This window comes from Pieris brassicae, chromosome 6 (assembly GCF_905147105.1).
Source record: "Pieris brassicae chromosome 6, ilPieBrab1.1, whole genome shotgun sequence".
NCBI classification, from domain to species: Eukaryota; Metazoa; Arthropoda; class Insecta; order Lepidoptera; family Pieridae; genus Pieris; species Pieris brassicae.
The window spans coordinates 7901310-7917679 of record NC_059670.1 but is presented as its reverse complement, the minus strand read 5'-3'; the positions used below and the strand labels follow the sequence as shown (position 1 = coordinate 7917679).

General features: G+C 33.0%; 3 protein-coding genes across 3 annotated transcripts; all 3 read right to left on the bottom strand.

Moving 5' to 3' along the window:
- Positions 1–37: 37 nt before the first annotated feature.
- LOC123710744 (LHFPL tetraspan subfamily member 3 protein) lies at positions 38–16307 on the bottom strand. Its single transcript, XM_045662888.1, has 4 exons — positions 15680–16307; positions 3217–3315; positions 2191–2337; positions 38–577 (listed from the first exon to the last, which is right to left on the bottom strand). The coding sequence occupies exons 1-4, from the start codon at positions 16080–16082 to the stop codon at positions 390–392; spliced, it is 837 nt and encodes a 278-aa protein (XP_045518844.1). The 5' UTR covers positions 16083–16307; the 3' UTR covers positions 38–389.
- Positions 7927–9556, bottom strand: LOC123710741 (tektin-2-like). Its single transcript, XM_045662886.1, has one exon. It carries the CDS (start codon positions 9465–9467, stop codon positions 7950–7952), a length of 1518 nt encoding a protein of 505 aa, XP_045518842.1. The 5' UTR covers positions 9468–9556; the 3' UTR covers positions 7927–7949.
- LOC123710742 (tektin-4-like) lies at positions 11140–12848 on the bottom strand. Its single transcript, XM_045662887.1, has one exon. The coding sequence runs from the start codon at positions 12785–12787 to the stop codon at positions 11273–11275; it is 1515 nt and encodes a 504-aa protein (XP_045518843.1). The 5' UTR covers positions 12788–12848; the 3' UTR covers positions 11140–11272.
- Positions 16308–16370: the final 63 nt, after the last annotated feature.

Below are 16370 nucleotides of genomic sequence, written 5' to 3'. Positions count from 1 at the left end.
ATCTTTACTTGATAATTACATTTAATTACACAAATAAACAATCGTTTCAGGATTTTAATTTTGATAAAAATTAAAACTGATTTCAAACCTAAGTTAGATAAAACAACTTATTTTAAAGTTATTATGTAAAAGCATAAAAATAAATTAGAAACATTTTCAGCTTGTGCCACCCCAATTATAATTCTATATTGGCAGGAATGGGACATTCCTCATTTCTTTTTCTAGGGTTTCTGATATTAGACACAAAAACGACAATTTTACTATTAGAACAAGAAAAAAACCATTTTTTTAAATAGGCATTAGAACAAGATGTAAGCTCCAAATTTATTAATTTAACATTTAATTTCTACTTATAAAAGAATGTTTTATACAACGGCAAGTCTTAAAAATTAATAATTATGCATAGAGTTTGCATATATTCCGTGTTTTGAGCGGGCAGTCCGTCCCGAATAATGTGAGTAGGTGTCGACATCTAGTGGCGCATGTGGGTGCATTATTAACACCGGTTGCAGCGCTAGTGATTTGCGTGAACCGGCCATAGATGCCGCGTCAGTCACGTATGCGTTATTTACTTCGCCTGCAAATGAATAATGTTAATGAAAAATAATGATGCTGATCATTTCCTTCGATTTTTTTAAATCGATAATTAATAAGTATTAACTATGGAATTATAAATTAATGTTCTGTAGCGCCATCTCTTGACGACAAGTAAGACTTGCTCAAGATGATATTATAAAACGCTCTAATAATAATAGTTGCGAAGGCACCATAAGGCATAGATGGCGCTATCCTACAAAATATCTAAGAAATCTATTTAAGAAGAGCTTTGTATTCCTGTAAAATATTTTTAGTAACTTTACAAGGCTTAAATTACAATATTTTATGGATCCGTGTTACTCAAATCACTATTTCATTTCATGCATATGCCTATATAATACGTATAGTATAGTTTAGTGAATGTAAACACATATTCAAAGATTATATTTTTATGATAATAATTCGTATAATACGAATATAAAAGGTTTGAAAATAGTTGAAAGGAATTGAAAATAATTTTTAGCTTGTTGAAAACTACGTATGTAGGACATTTACATCAGTATGCGGATGACACAGAAAGTGATGCCATATGGCGTGTACGCGTAACCTGTCCTGCGGTAAAATAAATGTTGTGATTACAATATTGCTGTAATATTAGCAAAAAATAATTCATATAGTTAATAGTAATAATGTTTTTAATATTCCCAATTTTATGAAACTTTAAAAGAAATTAGTCGTTATAAATCTTTTGTATAGCCTAAGTCACTAAAATTAGTATCTTTTCTTAGAATTCTGATAGAACGATTTAAGCGTGAAAGCCTAGCAGCCCGTCTCGTAAAAGTTATGCTTAAGTATAATAAGTATGGTCACTACAAATCAGTAAATTCCTAAATAACCACATTTACTTACAAAAGACAGCATTAATTGCAAACAAAAGCAAGTTTTGCATATTTATAAAATGCGTCATCACAAGAGCGGTTTCGTGTTCGCTTAAAGTACATAAACATTCTTTGAATATGATAAAACATTTTATATATGTCCAATTGACACGTTATTTATTTTTAAGTCGTAACCTTTTTTATAAAAAGAAAACCAGATATATCTGTGTCTGTTTCGTGATGAGAATCGTTTGCCTGCCTACTTTGCCTGACATCTTTCACTCATGGCATGGCATTACCAGCGAGTTAAATGTGCACATAGACAGGAGTCTTTTAGTGCAGAGCCGAGGTTCGAACCTACAAACGCATGAGAATCACACGCTTAAATGCCCGTCCTATATGGACTTCGTAATGTATAATTTACACGTGTCATAATTTATCGTAAACTAGTGGTTTCATTTTCAAACCCATAGCCGATATGGGAATCGGGTTGGAACGTTTTATGTAATACCACACAACACATTTAAATATAGAATGCTAACAGATTTAATCTACGATTTAAAAATTGTAGCTTTTAAAGGCTTGTAGTATAACGTACTTCGTAATATAATAAAAGTGCTTTAAACAAAAAAAAACATTCTAGGTTCTGTTATTTACTCGTTATTTTACACCAAGGGATCAGTTGTCGAACAATTTTTAATGTGTATCATAAAGTTAATGTTTCAAGGTCCATGAATAGGACTAGATATATAGGTATTTGTATGTATGTTGTCACCTTTATACAGTGACGGTGATGGGTAGCTGGTATCAGGTTGCAGTCGTACATGTTTGGTGGCAAGTATGAAGGCCAGAGCAGCGAGTACAATTCCGTCCAGGCAGCCGATAATCGCAAGGATATATGCCCATCGGATATGGCAGCGACCTGGAAAACATTTTACCATTAGCCTCAACTGTTTTTCCTCCAGAGAACGTCTAGTCCTACAACTAATAATAATACTCCAGTGGCATGACTTTGATGATTATTAAGAAAAACACTTTTTCAACGGATTAAAGCTATGTATTATTATTAAAAACTTATAATATAATATTATTTACATAATTCTAAATTTTAATTATTTTACGAAGTTTCCCGGCTTACATAGCTTTAATTCGCTTTCTTAAAATACAAAAGCTATTTTAACAAAAGACAATACTTTGATGATTATAATTTTATAGATAGGTGATCAGTCAACTGTCACATGTCGGCATTCGGTCGGTGGGATTAGAGACATGCCGGGTTTCGTCCAGAAAATCCAATTGCGGACAGACGGAGATCTTATGACCTCAGGGATCACTTGGCTAACACTGCTGTGTCTTCCATAATACAAGATTTTAAACGTCAAAATTGTTTACGATGATATTGTTTAGAACAACATACCGGTTATATTGACCAAAATCAATGGTCCCGGCGGAATTCTATTGTATTCGGTACTTACTAACAACGTCATCGGCTCTTACTACTATCGGTTTTTATAACCAAATATGAGTAATCCCTTCGATGTCGTTATAATAGATTTTGACTAGTTTCAAATAAGTTTCGGCATTTTTAGTTTAGTATAGCAATAAAGGCCACATCACATCTAGGTCCAGTAGCGAATGAAAAATATTGTAATCTTATATTATACGTCAGTCTTTTTGACGTATTCTCTCTTCTTTCGGCTCTTCTCACGACCGAGTTGCTTAATTATTAATAAATAAGTATGACTTTTTTATATATTCTATGAATCGATTAGGTTGGATTATTAAAAAAATCGTATCTCACCAATATTGTATTGGTCAGCAGTGGGTCCACAAGTCTCCTGAACCGCTGCTTCATTCCATCCAGCAGGGTAAACAGCGACACCGCCAACCATACATAGTGCTGGAAAAATTGAATATACATTTAATCCGCGTGTCGAAGCCAGATAAAATCATGGGATACAATGCATATAGGTGTCATACATCGAATATTCCCACGAAATATCATAGAACAGAACAAAGTTACTTGTTTTAATAACAGCGGTTTCACCCGCGTTGACCAGACATTACGCAATAAACAATTAAAAAGTTTAGTCTAAACTAGAACTTCTATAGTATACTGCAGTGCATAGTGTACATTATGTTTAGAAGTGTTGAAGGCGAATTAAGTCGTTATTAAGTCCTTGTGGAGCAAAAAGCAAGTTTCTCTGAGGAAATGTGATACACGGATATACGCGGTTTGCGGTGACATTGAGTTTATAATAACTTGTATCTGGTGTAGCTTGTTTGCCGATTTGATTGCTTTGCCAGCATATTTTATAATAACTTTCGTTTGCCAAGTGATTTGAGAGAAAGAAAACTTGTAGAAAATCTAAAATCATTCTGTTACCATATTAAATTTAAATACAAAATATTGTAAAAGTAGTAACCAAGATCGGAAGATCACCATTATTTTGATCAATCTTCAATATACCTCTACTGCTTTAAATTTAGGTTCTAAAGAAGCCGGAATTTCTTGTGAAACAATTATTGTTCCGCCGTAAATCGAACTATGTATTACTATAAAACCTAAGTATTTCTATCAAAAATCTTAACAACAGATGTTATTTGGATAATCTAAAGTGAACATTAAACAATCTAATACATCCCTGAGACATAACAGTATATCGACAATGCACAATGCATTTCCCATACTTTTTGCCTAAATAACTGTTTATTGTTCTCGTATTAGATAATACAGCATTAATACTATTAACGTATCATACAACCGTTTTAGTTGACAATGATAGTGTATAATGTTGTAGCTATACGATGAGTTTTACAAAGTATTCAATAAAAACGGAATAACTATTTTATAGCATTTTTCATGCAATTGCAACTCAGAGTGAGAGTGCTACAGGTACTTATCAAGATAAGATGAAAATGATAAACGCGTCATAATTATAAGGGAACTTGTGGACTTGCCCAAATTAATGGTTGCAAGACTGTATGCATACTACATATAAACATTTTAAAGGGGGCAGTTGAAGCCATGTTTTCTGCTGTGCAACATGAATGTTTGCTACTGTATCTCTTTACTGATGGACTGAAGATATTTTCATACAGAGTTTCTCTATGTTTTTTTGGACAGATGTGACATATTAAAGAATAGAATCTGGAGAAGTGGAACTGCGTTGAATTCTATTGTACTAACGTTATTCAACTGGAACTCTTGATCATAAAGCTAAGCGGTTCTCAATGTATCCACACCAAAGCCATTACACACTAAGGCCATTCGGCACCTTTCTTCAACGGATGTATCGTGCTTTGTGAAAAAATAGCAAGTACCGTGGTGATGAGAAATGCGAATCAACGGGTAGAATTAAGAGTTGAGACAAAACACTTGCTCTCCGCTGACTCTTGTATGTAAAAATATATTTGACTTGACATATAAGTCATAATTTAAGAAGAATAAATCATAGTCATTCTCGTTTCTGAATCTTACCCTTAGGACCATAACGTTGACGTGCGTCAGGCATAGAAGAAAACATATTAAGGAAACAAATGCAGGACTTTCTCTTATATATATGTAGGATCAAGGATTAGAAAGTAAATAAGTATGCACTAAGTAACAAAATGTAATGTATATTTAGAGTCAGTTTCTCTTCTAGAAAGCGGTTTAGAGTAGTGTAGACAATCAGTATTTACGACAAATTATATGAGAAATAGATTATTACGGTTTCCCTTTTCTTTATGTAACTGTCACGGTGCGTTTGCTACAGTTTGTTTACTTCCGGTTTGTAAAAAGGTAATTTTGCGATAGAAGAGGATTTCCGATAATAAAATCAAAATATAATTTATTAATACCGCACCACAATGCACATTTATGAACGGTTAAAATTAAATGGTTCTAAATGACATTAATGACGTCAAATCAAGGACGTATAATACTGTTAATAAACTCTCCGAAACTCTAATTTTTTTTTTTACAAATTCAACATATTGTTAGCATTATTTTTTTAAATAATAACGTACGAAGATGATTATGAATGTAAAGTATTCATTTGATGCATATTATATTAACTAAAATCTTTGTTTCACGGTCCATAATTTTTTTGTAAACAGTTTTAGCTAGATACCGGTTGTGTGACCTTGCTTAAAATTAAATTTACGGAAATTAATACTTTACTCGAAGCGGTATAAAATAATAGCAACGAATATATGATGATTGTAAATTATATATAAGTTGCAACTGCATAGGTATGTCTAAAAGCTTTTATCTATTGAAGTAGGCAAATCTCATAATATGATAACGGACGAATGTTGTTTTTGAAGTAATTCCTGTACCAAACAAACAAAATCTCTTCAGTTCGACATATGCAGTATTCGGTAATATAAATTTTATTTTTGTTATTATATTCGCCATTCCGATTTACACATATTGAACATTACTCACCGTTATGAATATATAATTAATATCAATAAATTCGCGTTTTGTTATATTGATTTCTTAACATATAATTTAAATAAAATTACTACTATAAAAAATAATTTATACAAAAATAATGTTGACAAACGAATTACCTAGGTGACGCTGGTCCCGTGCTGTTACTTACTGACTTGCAAGAGCATGGCGTTTTGAAACATTGAAGTCGAAATTGAAACCCTCTAATACATGTCTCCATTGATTGAGATAGAATTGAGAGATAAGTACGTGCATGTTCTAAATTATATACAAACGTATCGTGATAACATAATTATTTCAATCATGCAATTATCTTAAAAATGTATTAACGTATGTAAATAGAGGCACGTGATCAAAAACATGTCACGCACGAAATATTACATGTATTATATGTTATTTGAAATGTGCTTTTATTTGTCCATTATATATATATATATATGTTTGTTTACAACTCGGAGAAACTCCTTGGAATATTTATATCTTTTACATTCGGTTTGCGTGCCCCGATACATAGAATGTGTAATTTCTATAACACTCAGTTTTGCAGAAGTGTACTTCTACTGATTTTAAGCGCTTTTTAAAATCGTTGTTGTATTTGTTTTGTCTTTTGTGTTTGTACTCCAAATTGCTGTGTTTACATTTTCATGCCTGTTATTGCTTTCTTTTTATTTAAGTTATGCTACTCATACTTTTATAAAAAAAAACTTTGAAACTATGTATTTTTTACATGCCTTTTTTATGATGCTATGTTTTCTTATTTATAAATAAATACATAAAGAAAATTTCTTGATGAACAGATATGATGACTGAACACTATTTCTTAGGCTAATAACCGTCACGTAATAAGCTTGAACTTATCTTTTGTTTTCCTTCTTCGCCTGGAAGAGCTACTTAGCGACAAGTCCAAGCATTGGCTTTCTAATTCTGTTGCCTGATCATTTTATATTACGCAATGAAGAATTAATAAATGACGATTCTATTGCAAACCAACACGATATTCGGTAATAATCATTTTTAATAAATCATAGAAACGTTGAGACGTCGTTGAGTAACATGGCCCAGATATGTGTTGTAATGTCCAATTTGTTACACACTAGTTTTTATCGAGTCTATTTTATTGTGGACTTAACTGAATCTGTCTATCATCTGTTTCATTACGTCAATATGAAGTATAAAAGTATAACGGTAACTTGGAAGCTTTCGCTTGTTATCTCACTCGTATTGTCCGAATCGATGGAAGAATAAAAAAAAATAATAACAATGAGTTACAATATTCAACGGTCTCTTTCGCTCGGAGTCGCTTGTTACGTATCTCTCCATCATTATATGTTTTTTTATAGTTCTAGTAACATTTATTAAGACAAATATTGCTGTCGTTAACACATTACGTTTGTCAATAGGTCAACCTTAGACTAACCAATTTCTAGCATTTCTGCTTTATTAATCTCGTTATATTTCACCACTTTTGTGTTTTTCTATATAGTCGACATTTTTTAAATGAATTTGTTATTAAAATATACTTACGTAAATATATGCATAATCGTATATAAGTAATTAATTGGATTTATGTGCACGAGAGATTGGTTGTCAATGCAACTCATTCTAAATCCATACATTAGCCCTCCCGCAGTTACTAGACGCATTTCTATGGGTTCTGGACATTACACATACAAAATAGTTTAAAATGCATTGCTTAAAAATACAAAGTAGTTTTTATATATTTTCAATTATATAGGGAATAGTTGCAGTAGTTATGTCTAATTATGTATTTTTGAAATGTCTCTTGGAAATCCTGAATATGCGCTTACAAAACGAAAATTTTACGCTTAAGGCTAAATTACATTGCCCTAACTAAAACTAGCCAGTTTCTTCCAAAATCTATTTACGCTGTGTTGAAGATAGATCAGTTAAATTAATTACATTGATTTTTGAGGGTAAACGACATAGGGATACGAGATAATGGTGCGTACTGATTACCAATAGACTTTTTCTCAGCCCTATCTTTAATGTAACGTAACCTTTTATTTATTGATTCTAAATGTCAGAAGGTGATCAAGTAATGACTCGGCATTGTTGCGATATTTTATTAAATGTTAACCAGCCGCGAATTCCTCAGGTGTAGGCATATGGGAGCGAACCCTGTCGAACCTGTCCTGATCAATGTTAAGACTCTTCCTTTTACATGCGATGTCCTTTTCTAGTTCTCCTCTATATTTCATGAGTTCCGAACGCACTGTTTGAGCCTGACGAACTTTATCCTGCAAGGACTCTGATGTTTCCTTAATAAATTTAGCTTCAGCCATTAAAGCATACTGCGCTTCGTCCCTGCAATTTTCAACATTCAGTCGCTCGTAATTCCTGGCGAATAACCTAGACATAACACACTTGTTCCTCTCATCCACTTTTCTTAATGAATCTTTTAAATAAATAATAAGGTTTTCAATATCTGCAATCTTTTGGAGATTTTCCTTCAGGTTTTCTTGTAATTTTTCGCAAAGCTCTTCGGTTGCAGCAACAGTTTCTGCTAAAGCCGCGTTTGTTCTGTCGGCCTGTAGCTTCATATCTCGACTACCCATTTTAATATTAGTCATGAGATCACCTCGCAAATCAACAGACATTTTCCTGACCTCTTCGCAGTTCCTTATACTTTCTGCACAGAAATGTTCCCAGTATTCCAAAGTGGTTGCATTTTCAGGCCATCGAGCTACGCCAGGATGCCACAATACTAAATTTGATTCTGGAGAGAGCGATAAATTTTTTCGGTCGACTTGTAAACTAGACATTTTGTCGCCCCAATCGAACTCAATTGATGATTTCGCCGCTTTATTTCTCTCCATCTGTTTCTCGACTTTAGCCAAAGTATTTAAAAACACTCTTCTCACCTCTCCGACGATAGCTACTTCTTTAATCAACTCTTGTTCAGCTTCATCTCTTACTAAATCCGGTTCATATCTTCCAGTTCTTAATTCCAAGCATTCCCTGGAAATTGCTTCAGGCATCATCAATATTCTGCATGCTCCCTTTAATTTAGCCCGATCTTCATCTAAAGTATCTATTTCATCAGTCATTGCATTAAGCGCTTTTTCAACCTCCTTTTTCCAATGAGATAGGACTTTCACGCGTTTATCAAGTTTATTATTAGAATCATTCAATTTATTATCCAGATTACTAAATGCATCATGTATATCTTGCTTGGTCTGTTTCTCAAGTGCTATTGCTTTATCTGTGGCCCGAGGTGTAAGAGTATATTCGTTCGTTTTCCTCCATTCACCCGTAGAATATCTCGTTATTGAATATTTGTCAACGACGGGCCGCACACCTGTGGACCCTGCTTGGGGTGTCCAATCAATGTGGCCAGCAGCCCAGGGAGCAATTGGACCCATGCCTAATATATCCCCACTTGTACTATCAGTAGGTTGAGGTAAATATCTCGGTGGTGCTCCAGGAGGATATACTTTGATTTCCGGGGGTATAATCATACCAGGGACATAGGGGGCGGCATTAGTTAATTGACCACCTCTCGATCCTCCAGCTTCCTTGTACACTTTTTTCTCTTCATCTTTATTCATAGTAGGGCAGATTTGTGGGCATGTTTTAGTAGGATTCGCCATTTCGACAAGAATTTTAAAAATATTAATAAAAAAATAAAATTACCATTAAAATTACTAAAAAGTAACAGACGACTCAACTGCCACCTGATTAATACATTCTCTGACAAGACATGAATATTTTTAATTCCCTCTTCAAAATAAACAAAAAAGGTTTTTCTTTAAGTTAAGTATATCGAAAATAATGTTAGTGATATGAATAAATATTAATTTTTCCTTTTTCTTCTATTTGATATCCCTCATTATCATTAAGTATCGAATAATTTAAACTAATTTAATGATTATATACTTTTCTACATTATTTCTTTGCAAGTTTTTGATCCAATCCCACAGCGGTATCTAATGGTGTTAGCAAATTATACGTTAAAGAAAGGTCACTCTTTGTTTTTAGTTCCCAGGTACGTGGGATTGCGTTAATGATGTATTGTTTTTGCGGCAACTTAATATTTAGCGTGAAGATTCCAAGGACTAGTGGGTGTAAAACTGTTACTATTTAAATAAATCTAGAACTAAGAAATCAGCAAATGATGATATAACATACAAAACAATAATTTAAGATTATATTTAAGACAAATCATCTTTTGTAACTGTACATATACATGTCTGCATTTATGTGCGTGTGTGTTTATATATATTATAAAGGGGATATATAATATAAATATGAACTAGGGATGTATCGATACGCCTTTTTGTCGATACGATACCGATGCCGATACTCCCACAGATATATCGTCGATACCGATACCAACACTTATTGAATTAAAATTAAATTAAGCTAAAATATATCAAGTTTGGTTAAAGTTTTTAATTTGTATTAAATATATAACTAACTATTAAATATAAACAGTCACAAACTTTGAGTAAGTTTAAAGGTTTAATTATTAAAATTAAGAGTAATAATTATTTTAAATAAAATAAATAACTAACAGTTATTAAAATTAACATTGATAAGATTTTTGTAATTCTGTATTTTGTTTAATTTGGTATCGAAAAAATACTACAGTGAAATGAAATACTAGTTTGCAACGAACTAAATCCAACAAGATGCGCGTTAACATTACTTATTTTAAAACGCAAAATTTGAAAAGTATCTTTGTTTCGGTAATTAAAATATCGACGATATATCGGGATCGGTATCGAATGCATCCCTGGTAGGAACTTAGCTTAGTATCTACAAGTATATGTCTATAAACTATTCATCTGATTACAAACCCCTTTCTATGGGTCCAATTTGCTACACATCCGAATCATTTGACACCGGTCATCCAGATTGGTCAACGCAAGGAGAGGTAAGCTTGCTTGAACATACACAAAATACACGAATAGCTTTTCTTGTTTTAGAATATTTTACAGCATCTGATTTTCATAATATGACGCGGATTACATCCATTACAACATCTGAAGTCTAAATCCGTTTAATCATCTTAAAATTCCATTTGCATCAACACTTACGTAAATGTTACTTTGAAAACACAAAAGAGTGAAAGGTTGCAATTAGATTTCACATAAATAACTTAATGATTGCTATTTAACAAGCCCTAATGTTATGAAAGCATCGCGATAAAATTTAGTCATTGCTATATCAAAGAGCATCTTACATCTACACTTACAACCAGTATTTAGATGGCAGGAAGTGGAAATAAAAATTACACAATATCAAATAAAACGTTTCAAATTGCATGTAATTTCAGCATAATTGCCGCTTTAATTTGCTAAACTAGACAACATAACATACACTTTACGACCCATAACGTTTAGATTTTGAATTTGAAGAGGATTACGTAGTAATTTTTTATTAACATGTATTTTTAATATCCAGCCAATTCTGAGGCAGATGGATAATGTGATCTTATAATTCCAATTCTATCTCTGTCAATGTTTAAAGTTTTTCTTTTAGACGCAATTTCTCTTTCTAAAACGATCCGTTTATTCATCAAATCTCTCCTGACTCTCTCTGCGTTCCTCAATTGACCAAGAAGTGACGTAACCGTCTCGTGAATTTTTTTTACTTCGTCTATCAAGCCCAAGTGTGGTTGGTCTCTAACATTCTCTCCATGTGGTCTCCAGTTATTTCTGTTATCTAGTCGTGTTTGAGCTAATTTCATAGCTGCATCCATTTTTCTAATCGAGTCATGTAAAGAGTCAATTAAACATTCCGTATCTGCTAATCTCTGTAGCGTAGAGAGTAAAGTTTCTTCTAATTTAGTACACAGTTCCTGTGTTATAGCTACAGTTTCGGCTATAGAAATGTCTGTCTTATCTGCTTGGGTACGAAGCTTCCTACCACCATTCACGAGGATAGCATTAAGACTTCCACGAAGATCTGTTGACTTTTGTCTTGCAGCTTCACAGCTTTGAACGTTTTCTCTGCAAAAGAATTCCCAATATTCCAATGGTGCAGTAAAATCACCAAACCGAGTAGCTCCAGGTCTGAACAAAATCGTATTGGATTTAGGATTAAGGCTTAAGTTAATAGTTTCAGTATTATAAGCCATCGTTTTATCACACCAGTCGAATTCGATTCTGTGTTTAGCAGCCTTATTGACGGCTAATTGTTCATCAATTTGATTTAATGTGTTTTTAAGTGTGGCCCTTACTTCACTTACTAAGTTCATTTCTTTGATTAATTCTTGTTCAGCTGCATCAGCAACCAGATCTGGTTCAAATCTGTTTGAACGAAGATCTAAGCATTCTTTAGATATCGATTCAGGCAACATTAAAACTCTTGAAGCCCCCTTTAAGCGCTGTCGTTCTATTTCCAACATTTCCACTTCTTCTGTTATAGCTTTACATGCTCGTTCAACTTCGACTTTCCATCTAAATATATCCCGCGCTTTCTGCTTCAATCGTTTGCAGTTTTCGCTCTGTTGTTTATCGATATTGCCAAATGCTTGCATCATAGAAGTTTTGGCATTATATTCAACAATGTTTGATTCAGTTATAATTTCAGGATCAAGGACCGTATCATTGTGTTTTCGCCATTCACTGAGGGAATATCTGCTGATGCTGTATTTGTTGACGCCAGGTCTTGTACCAGTCATTCCACCAAGTGGCGTCCAGTCTACTTTACCATCGGTCCCAGGTTTAAGATTAGGTAGATATTCATCTCCAGAAGGACGAGGCCTCATTTCCTCCACGGGATTTTGGGGAGCTGAACTAAACGTTTGTTCGACTTTAGGTTCAACATCAGCTTGTTTTTGTTCAGAGATTTTAATTTCCTCCAATACCTGTTCAGGTGATTTTTCAGCTTTTTTAAAAGCTCCAATATCATTGCATACTTTTGGGCATCTGTCGTCTTCAGGAAAAGTTGTTAATGTGGTCATTTTATGATTTTTATAAAATAAAAAGATTACAAAATAATGTAATTACAACGTCAAACATCGATTGTAATTTTCACTTGGATTTGACATATCTTAAACCGGACGTGTTTTGATTTTTTGCTTAACAAATAGATTTTATACAATAAAGTTAATGTATAGTAATAGCTCCCCAAGCTAGCTAAAATAACAACTGAACCAATAAATGAAAAATTTAAGTACAGTTATCAAGTCACCGTTATCTTAAAGGCATTTAATATTGTACTCGCTAATTGCTTATATTAGGTATTTCCTCAATATATTTATGAAAACCAGTCACTTGACAAGATATCTTCGGTGATCGGATAAACTTCTTTCGAAAAAGGCGATCATATGTCGCAACTACTAAAAGTTGCTGATATTTAATCGTTTTGTAATAACCTTGATTGTATAAATGCACTTAAATTCGACTAATGCAACCGGATTGTATTAATTAAAAGTGGTTCTAGTAAATCTGTAGTTGTTTATAATATGTTCTTTTTTAATAGAATAGAAGTTGCAATAAAATATCGTGATTAAATTAAGAAATTAAATAAAATACATGTATTTAAGTTATATACTAAAAATATAACAAAAATAACAAATAACTTCCATACTAAAAGATTTTTTACCTCTTTACTGAGTAAATTTCTTGAAACTACAAATGAGGCTACTACGTAGAAAGTATAATTCTCGTAATAGCGTTAAGTGGAAACGCAAACAAATTCTATAGGGCTTAGAAATGCTAGGACAAATCAATTGGGAAAGAGAAAATTTGAGTTTTACTTATACGATTATAAATTAAAATAAATCAATGGCGCTACAACCATTTTAGGTCTGAGCCTCAGATTTCTGTATCTGTTACATGATCATTAGTAAATCGAATAGGCAAGTAGGTGATGAGCCTTCTGTGCCCGCCGTCACACACACGTCACACACGCCGTCGACTTTTTTGGGTCTAAGGCATGCCGGTTTCCTCACGATGTTTTCCTCCAACGTTTGAGCTAATGTTAAATGCAAACATAGAAAGAAAATCCATTGATGCACAGCCGGGGATCGAACCTACGACCTCAGAGATGAGAGTCACACACGCCACTTGGCCAACACTGCTCCTGCTACGATTATACATCATATTTAAAAACATTAAACTGAAAGATTCTAAGAAGAAACGAAACTACGTAATTTCGTAATAATTTCGAAACAGTTTTGGTGCAATGAACCATTGCAAATAATAACAAGTCCGTGAAATTGAAATCAAAGATGAATCTTATCTAAATTAATGTGAAAGTGAACGAACAACGACTGTCGTTAATGCTTATTTGTTTATTGCTAAAAATCTCTATTAAAATAGTTTGTAATTTCGAAGTTTTTTTTCCTACAAATCACGTACATAGTTCATTAAATTTTAGTAATCATTTATTGAATCTAGAACCGACTAAAAAAAATCTGTGCAAGTGTATTAGAGATTACGGGGTATTATCTAGGTGGGTCACATACGGCACACAAGAAAAAGTAATTTCAATTAACACAGTGATGTGGTACACGCAGTTTTTACGGTCATATAGCGGTGCATGGGTCGTACGTCTAACCGGATTCACCATTGTTTGTGACTGAAACTTAGACATAAAGGATATACATAAAAATAGAATACTAGTAGTAGTATCATAGTATATATTTGTGTGTTGAAAATAAATACTATTTTTATAATAAAAATAGTATAGTATAGTATTTAAAAAAGGTTGTTTATTCAATTAAATACGCTAGAGCTTATATTTTTCATAAAAGTGTACACATATACTTGATTGTTTAAATGAAGAAAAATACTTATAACATATAATTTCAGTTTTAGATTGGCTGATAATTATTTCATATCCATAGGTATCTATAGCATATACATGCCAATTTAATAGCGACATTTTAAAGTGGAATCGCCCTGACTATCTAATAGAATAAGTTTGTTGATTTTATTATTAGTAAGTCGTCGAGGTAAGGTATAATCCCCTCAGCGTAACTAAGACGGAAATCCGACATGACCATGACCGGAAACTATTTATTATGACACTCAGTAGCAAAACTTACTAAAATTATTTTATTTTAATAGAATAACTTGTAACACCTAAATAACGTGAGTTAAATTATTTTACAAAACATTGCACATCTTACGAAAATGTTTACGAAAGTTATTATCCAGGTCTGTCTCCAATTTTAGTTTTCACTATCGATTTTCGGACTCGATGTTAAAAATAATAACGCAAAAAACCTTCAGTATAAGAAAATAGCGTTAATATCCTGCAGTTAATAAAGGACTAGCAATAGGTAGATTGTAACGGATATAGAGAGCAGGTAAGAATTACTTTTGCAAGCGTTTGCGCAGGATGTTGCACCTGTCGGCTCACTGCAACCGGTTCAATATTTTTCCTATGGAAAGTTATATTTTATGAATCAATTATCATATTATAACACTTCTTCAATATCAGTAAATACTGTCTTATCTTGTAACACTAACCATAGCTTAAGTATTAGGATCAAAACAATTAGTAAATTAATTAATATTAAGGTTAGCAATAATCTAAAAGCCGTTAATTATAATAAGAATTAAGAAGGCAATTAGTGTTAATCTGTATTTAATAACCGTTTAAGTTAACCTCTAATTACACGAAGGTAAAGACTAAAATTCGTAATTGCGTAGTAATTTAATTGTAGAGCTAAACAGTCTGTTTAAAATAAGATGCGAAATTAATTAGTTATAATATGATGTAGGTACAATTTAAAATATATGTACAAATTGTTCTCGTATACAAATTTGCTTGGGTTATTAGATTGCTGATGTAAGTGTTTAGATATTTTGTAAAGGTGAGGGAAAATTATGAGTTTACTGACCTGATAACAACTGCAACCAGCCACAAATGTGAAACACGGTGGTTGATTGACAAAAGAAAAACAGGAGCAACGAACAAATTGTAAACAAAGCGAGTGCTACCGCTACGCCCACTAGCACTGTAGTCACTTTGAAAACAAATCCATTTATTGACATAAATTCGTCCAGCCTCCCTTTACAATCCTCGCTGACCTCGTCTGTTCTACAAATCTGCCACAATCCAAACTTTCTAGGGTATTCAGTCTCAAGATCGCCAATCCATTCTGGCGTCACGAATGCCACAACGGTGATAATCGCATAGCAAATCGTGAATATTGCCCAAAGCACACCTATAGCTTTCGAATTACGAACGTAATTTGTGGCATACAAATGTGACGAATCCACGTATTCAATTTTTGAACCCATATCGATAGTTTAAATTAATTTAACACAACACTGAGCACATTCTTCGGATTTTTAATCTTATTTATCCTTGCACATATTAGAAGTAAGAGTATCGTAAAGAATAAAGCACGCTTAAACACAACGTTCAACGCACTAAGCGCAGTCTAAACTCCACAACACTAAACAGACCGACAACTAAAATTCCACTCCCACCAACTGTCCACAAGTTCACAAGTCGTGAGCTGTGAGCCGCGACTCACAATTATTATAAAGTACGAGGCGAGCAAGACACTTGCAAATGTCGATCAA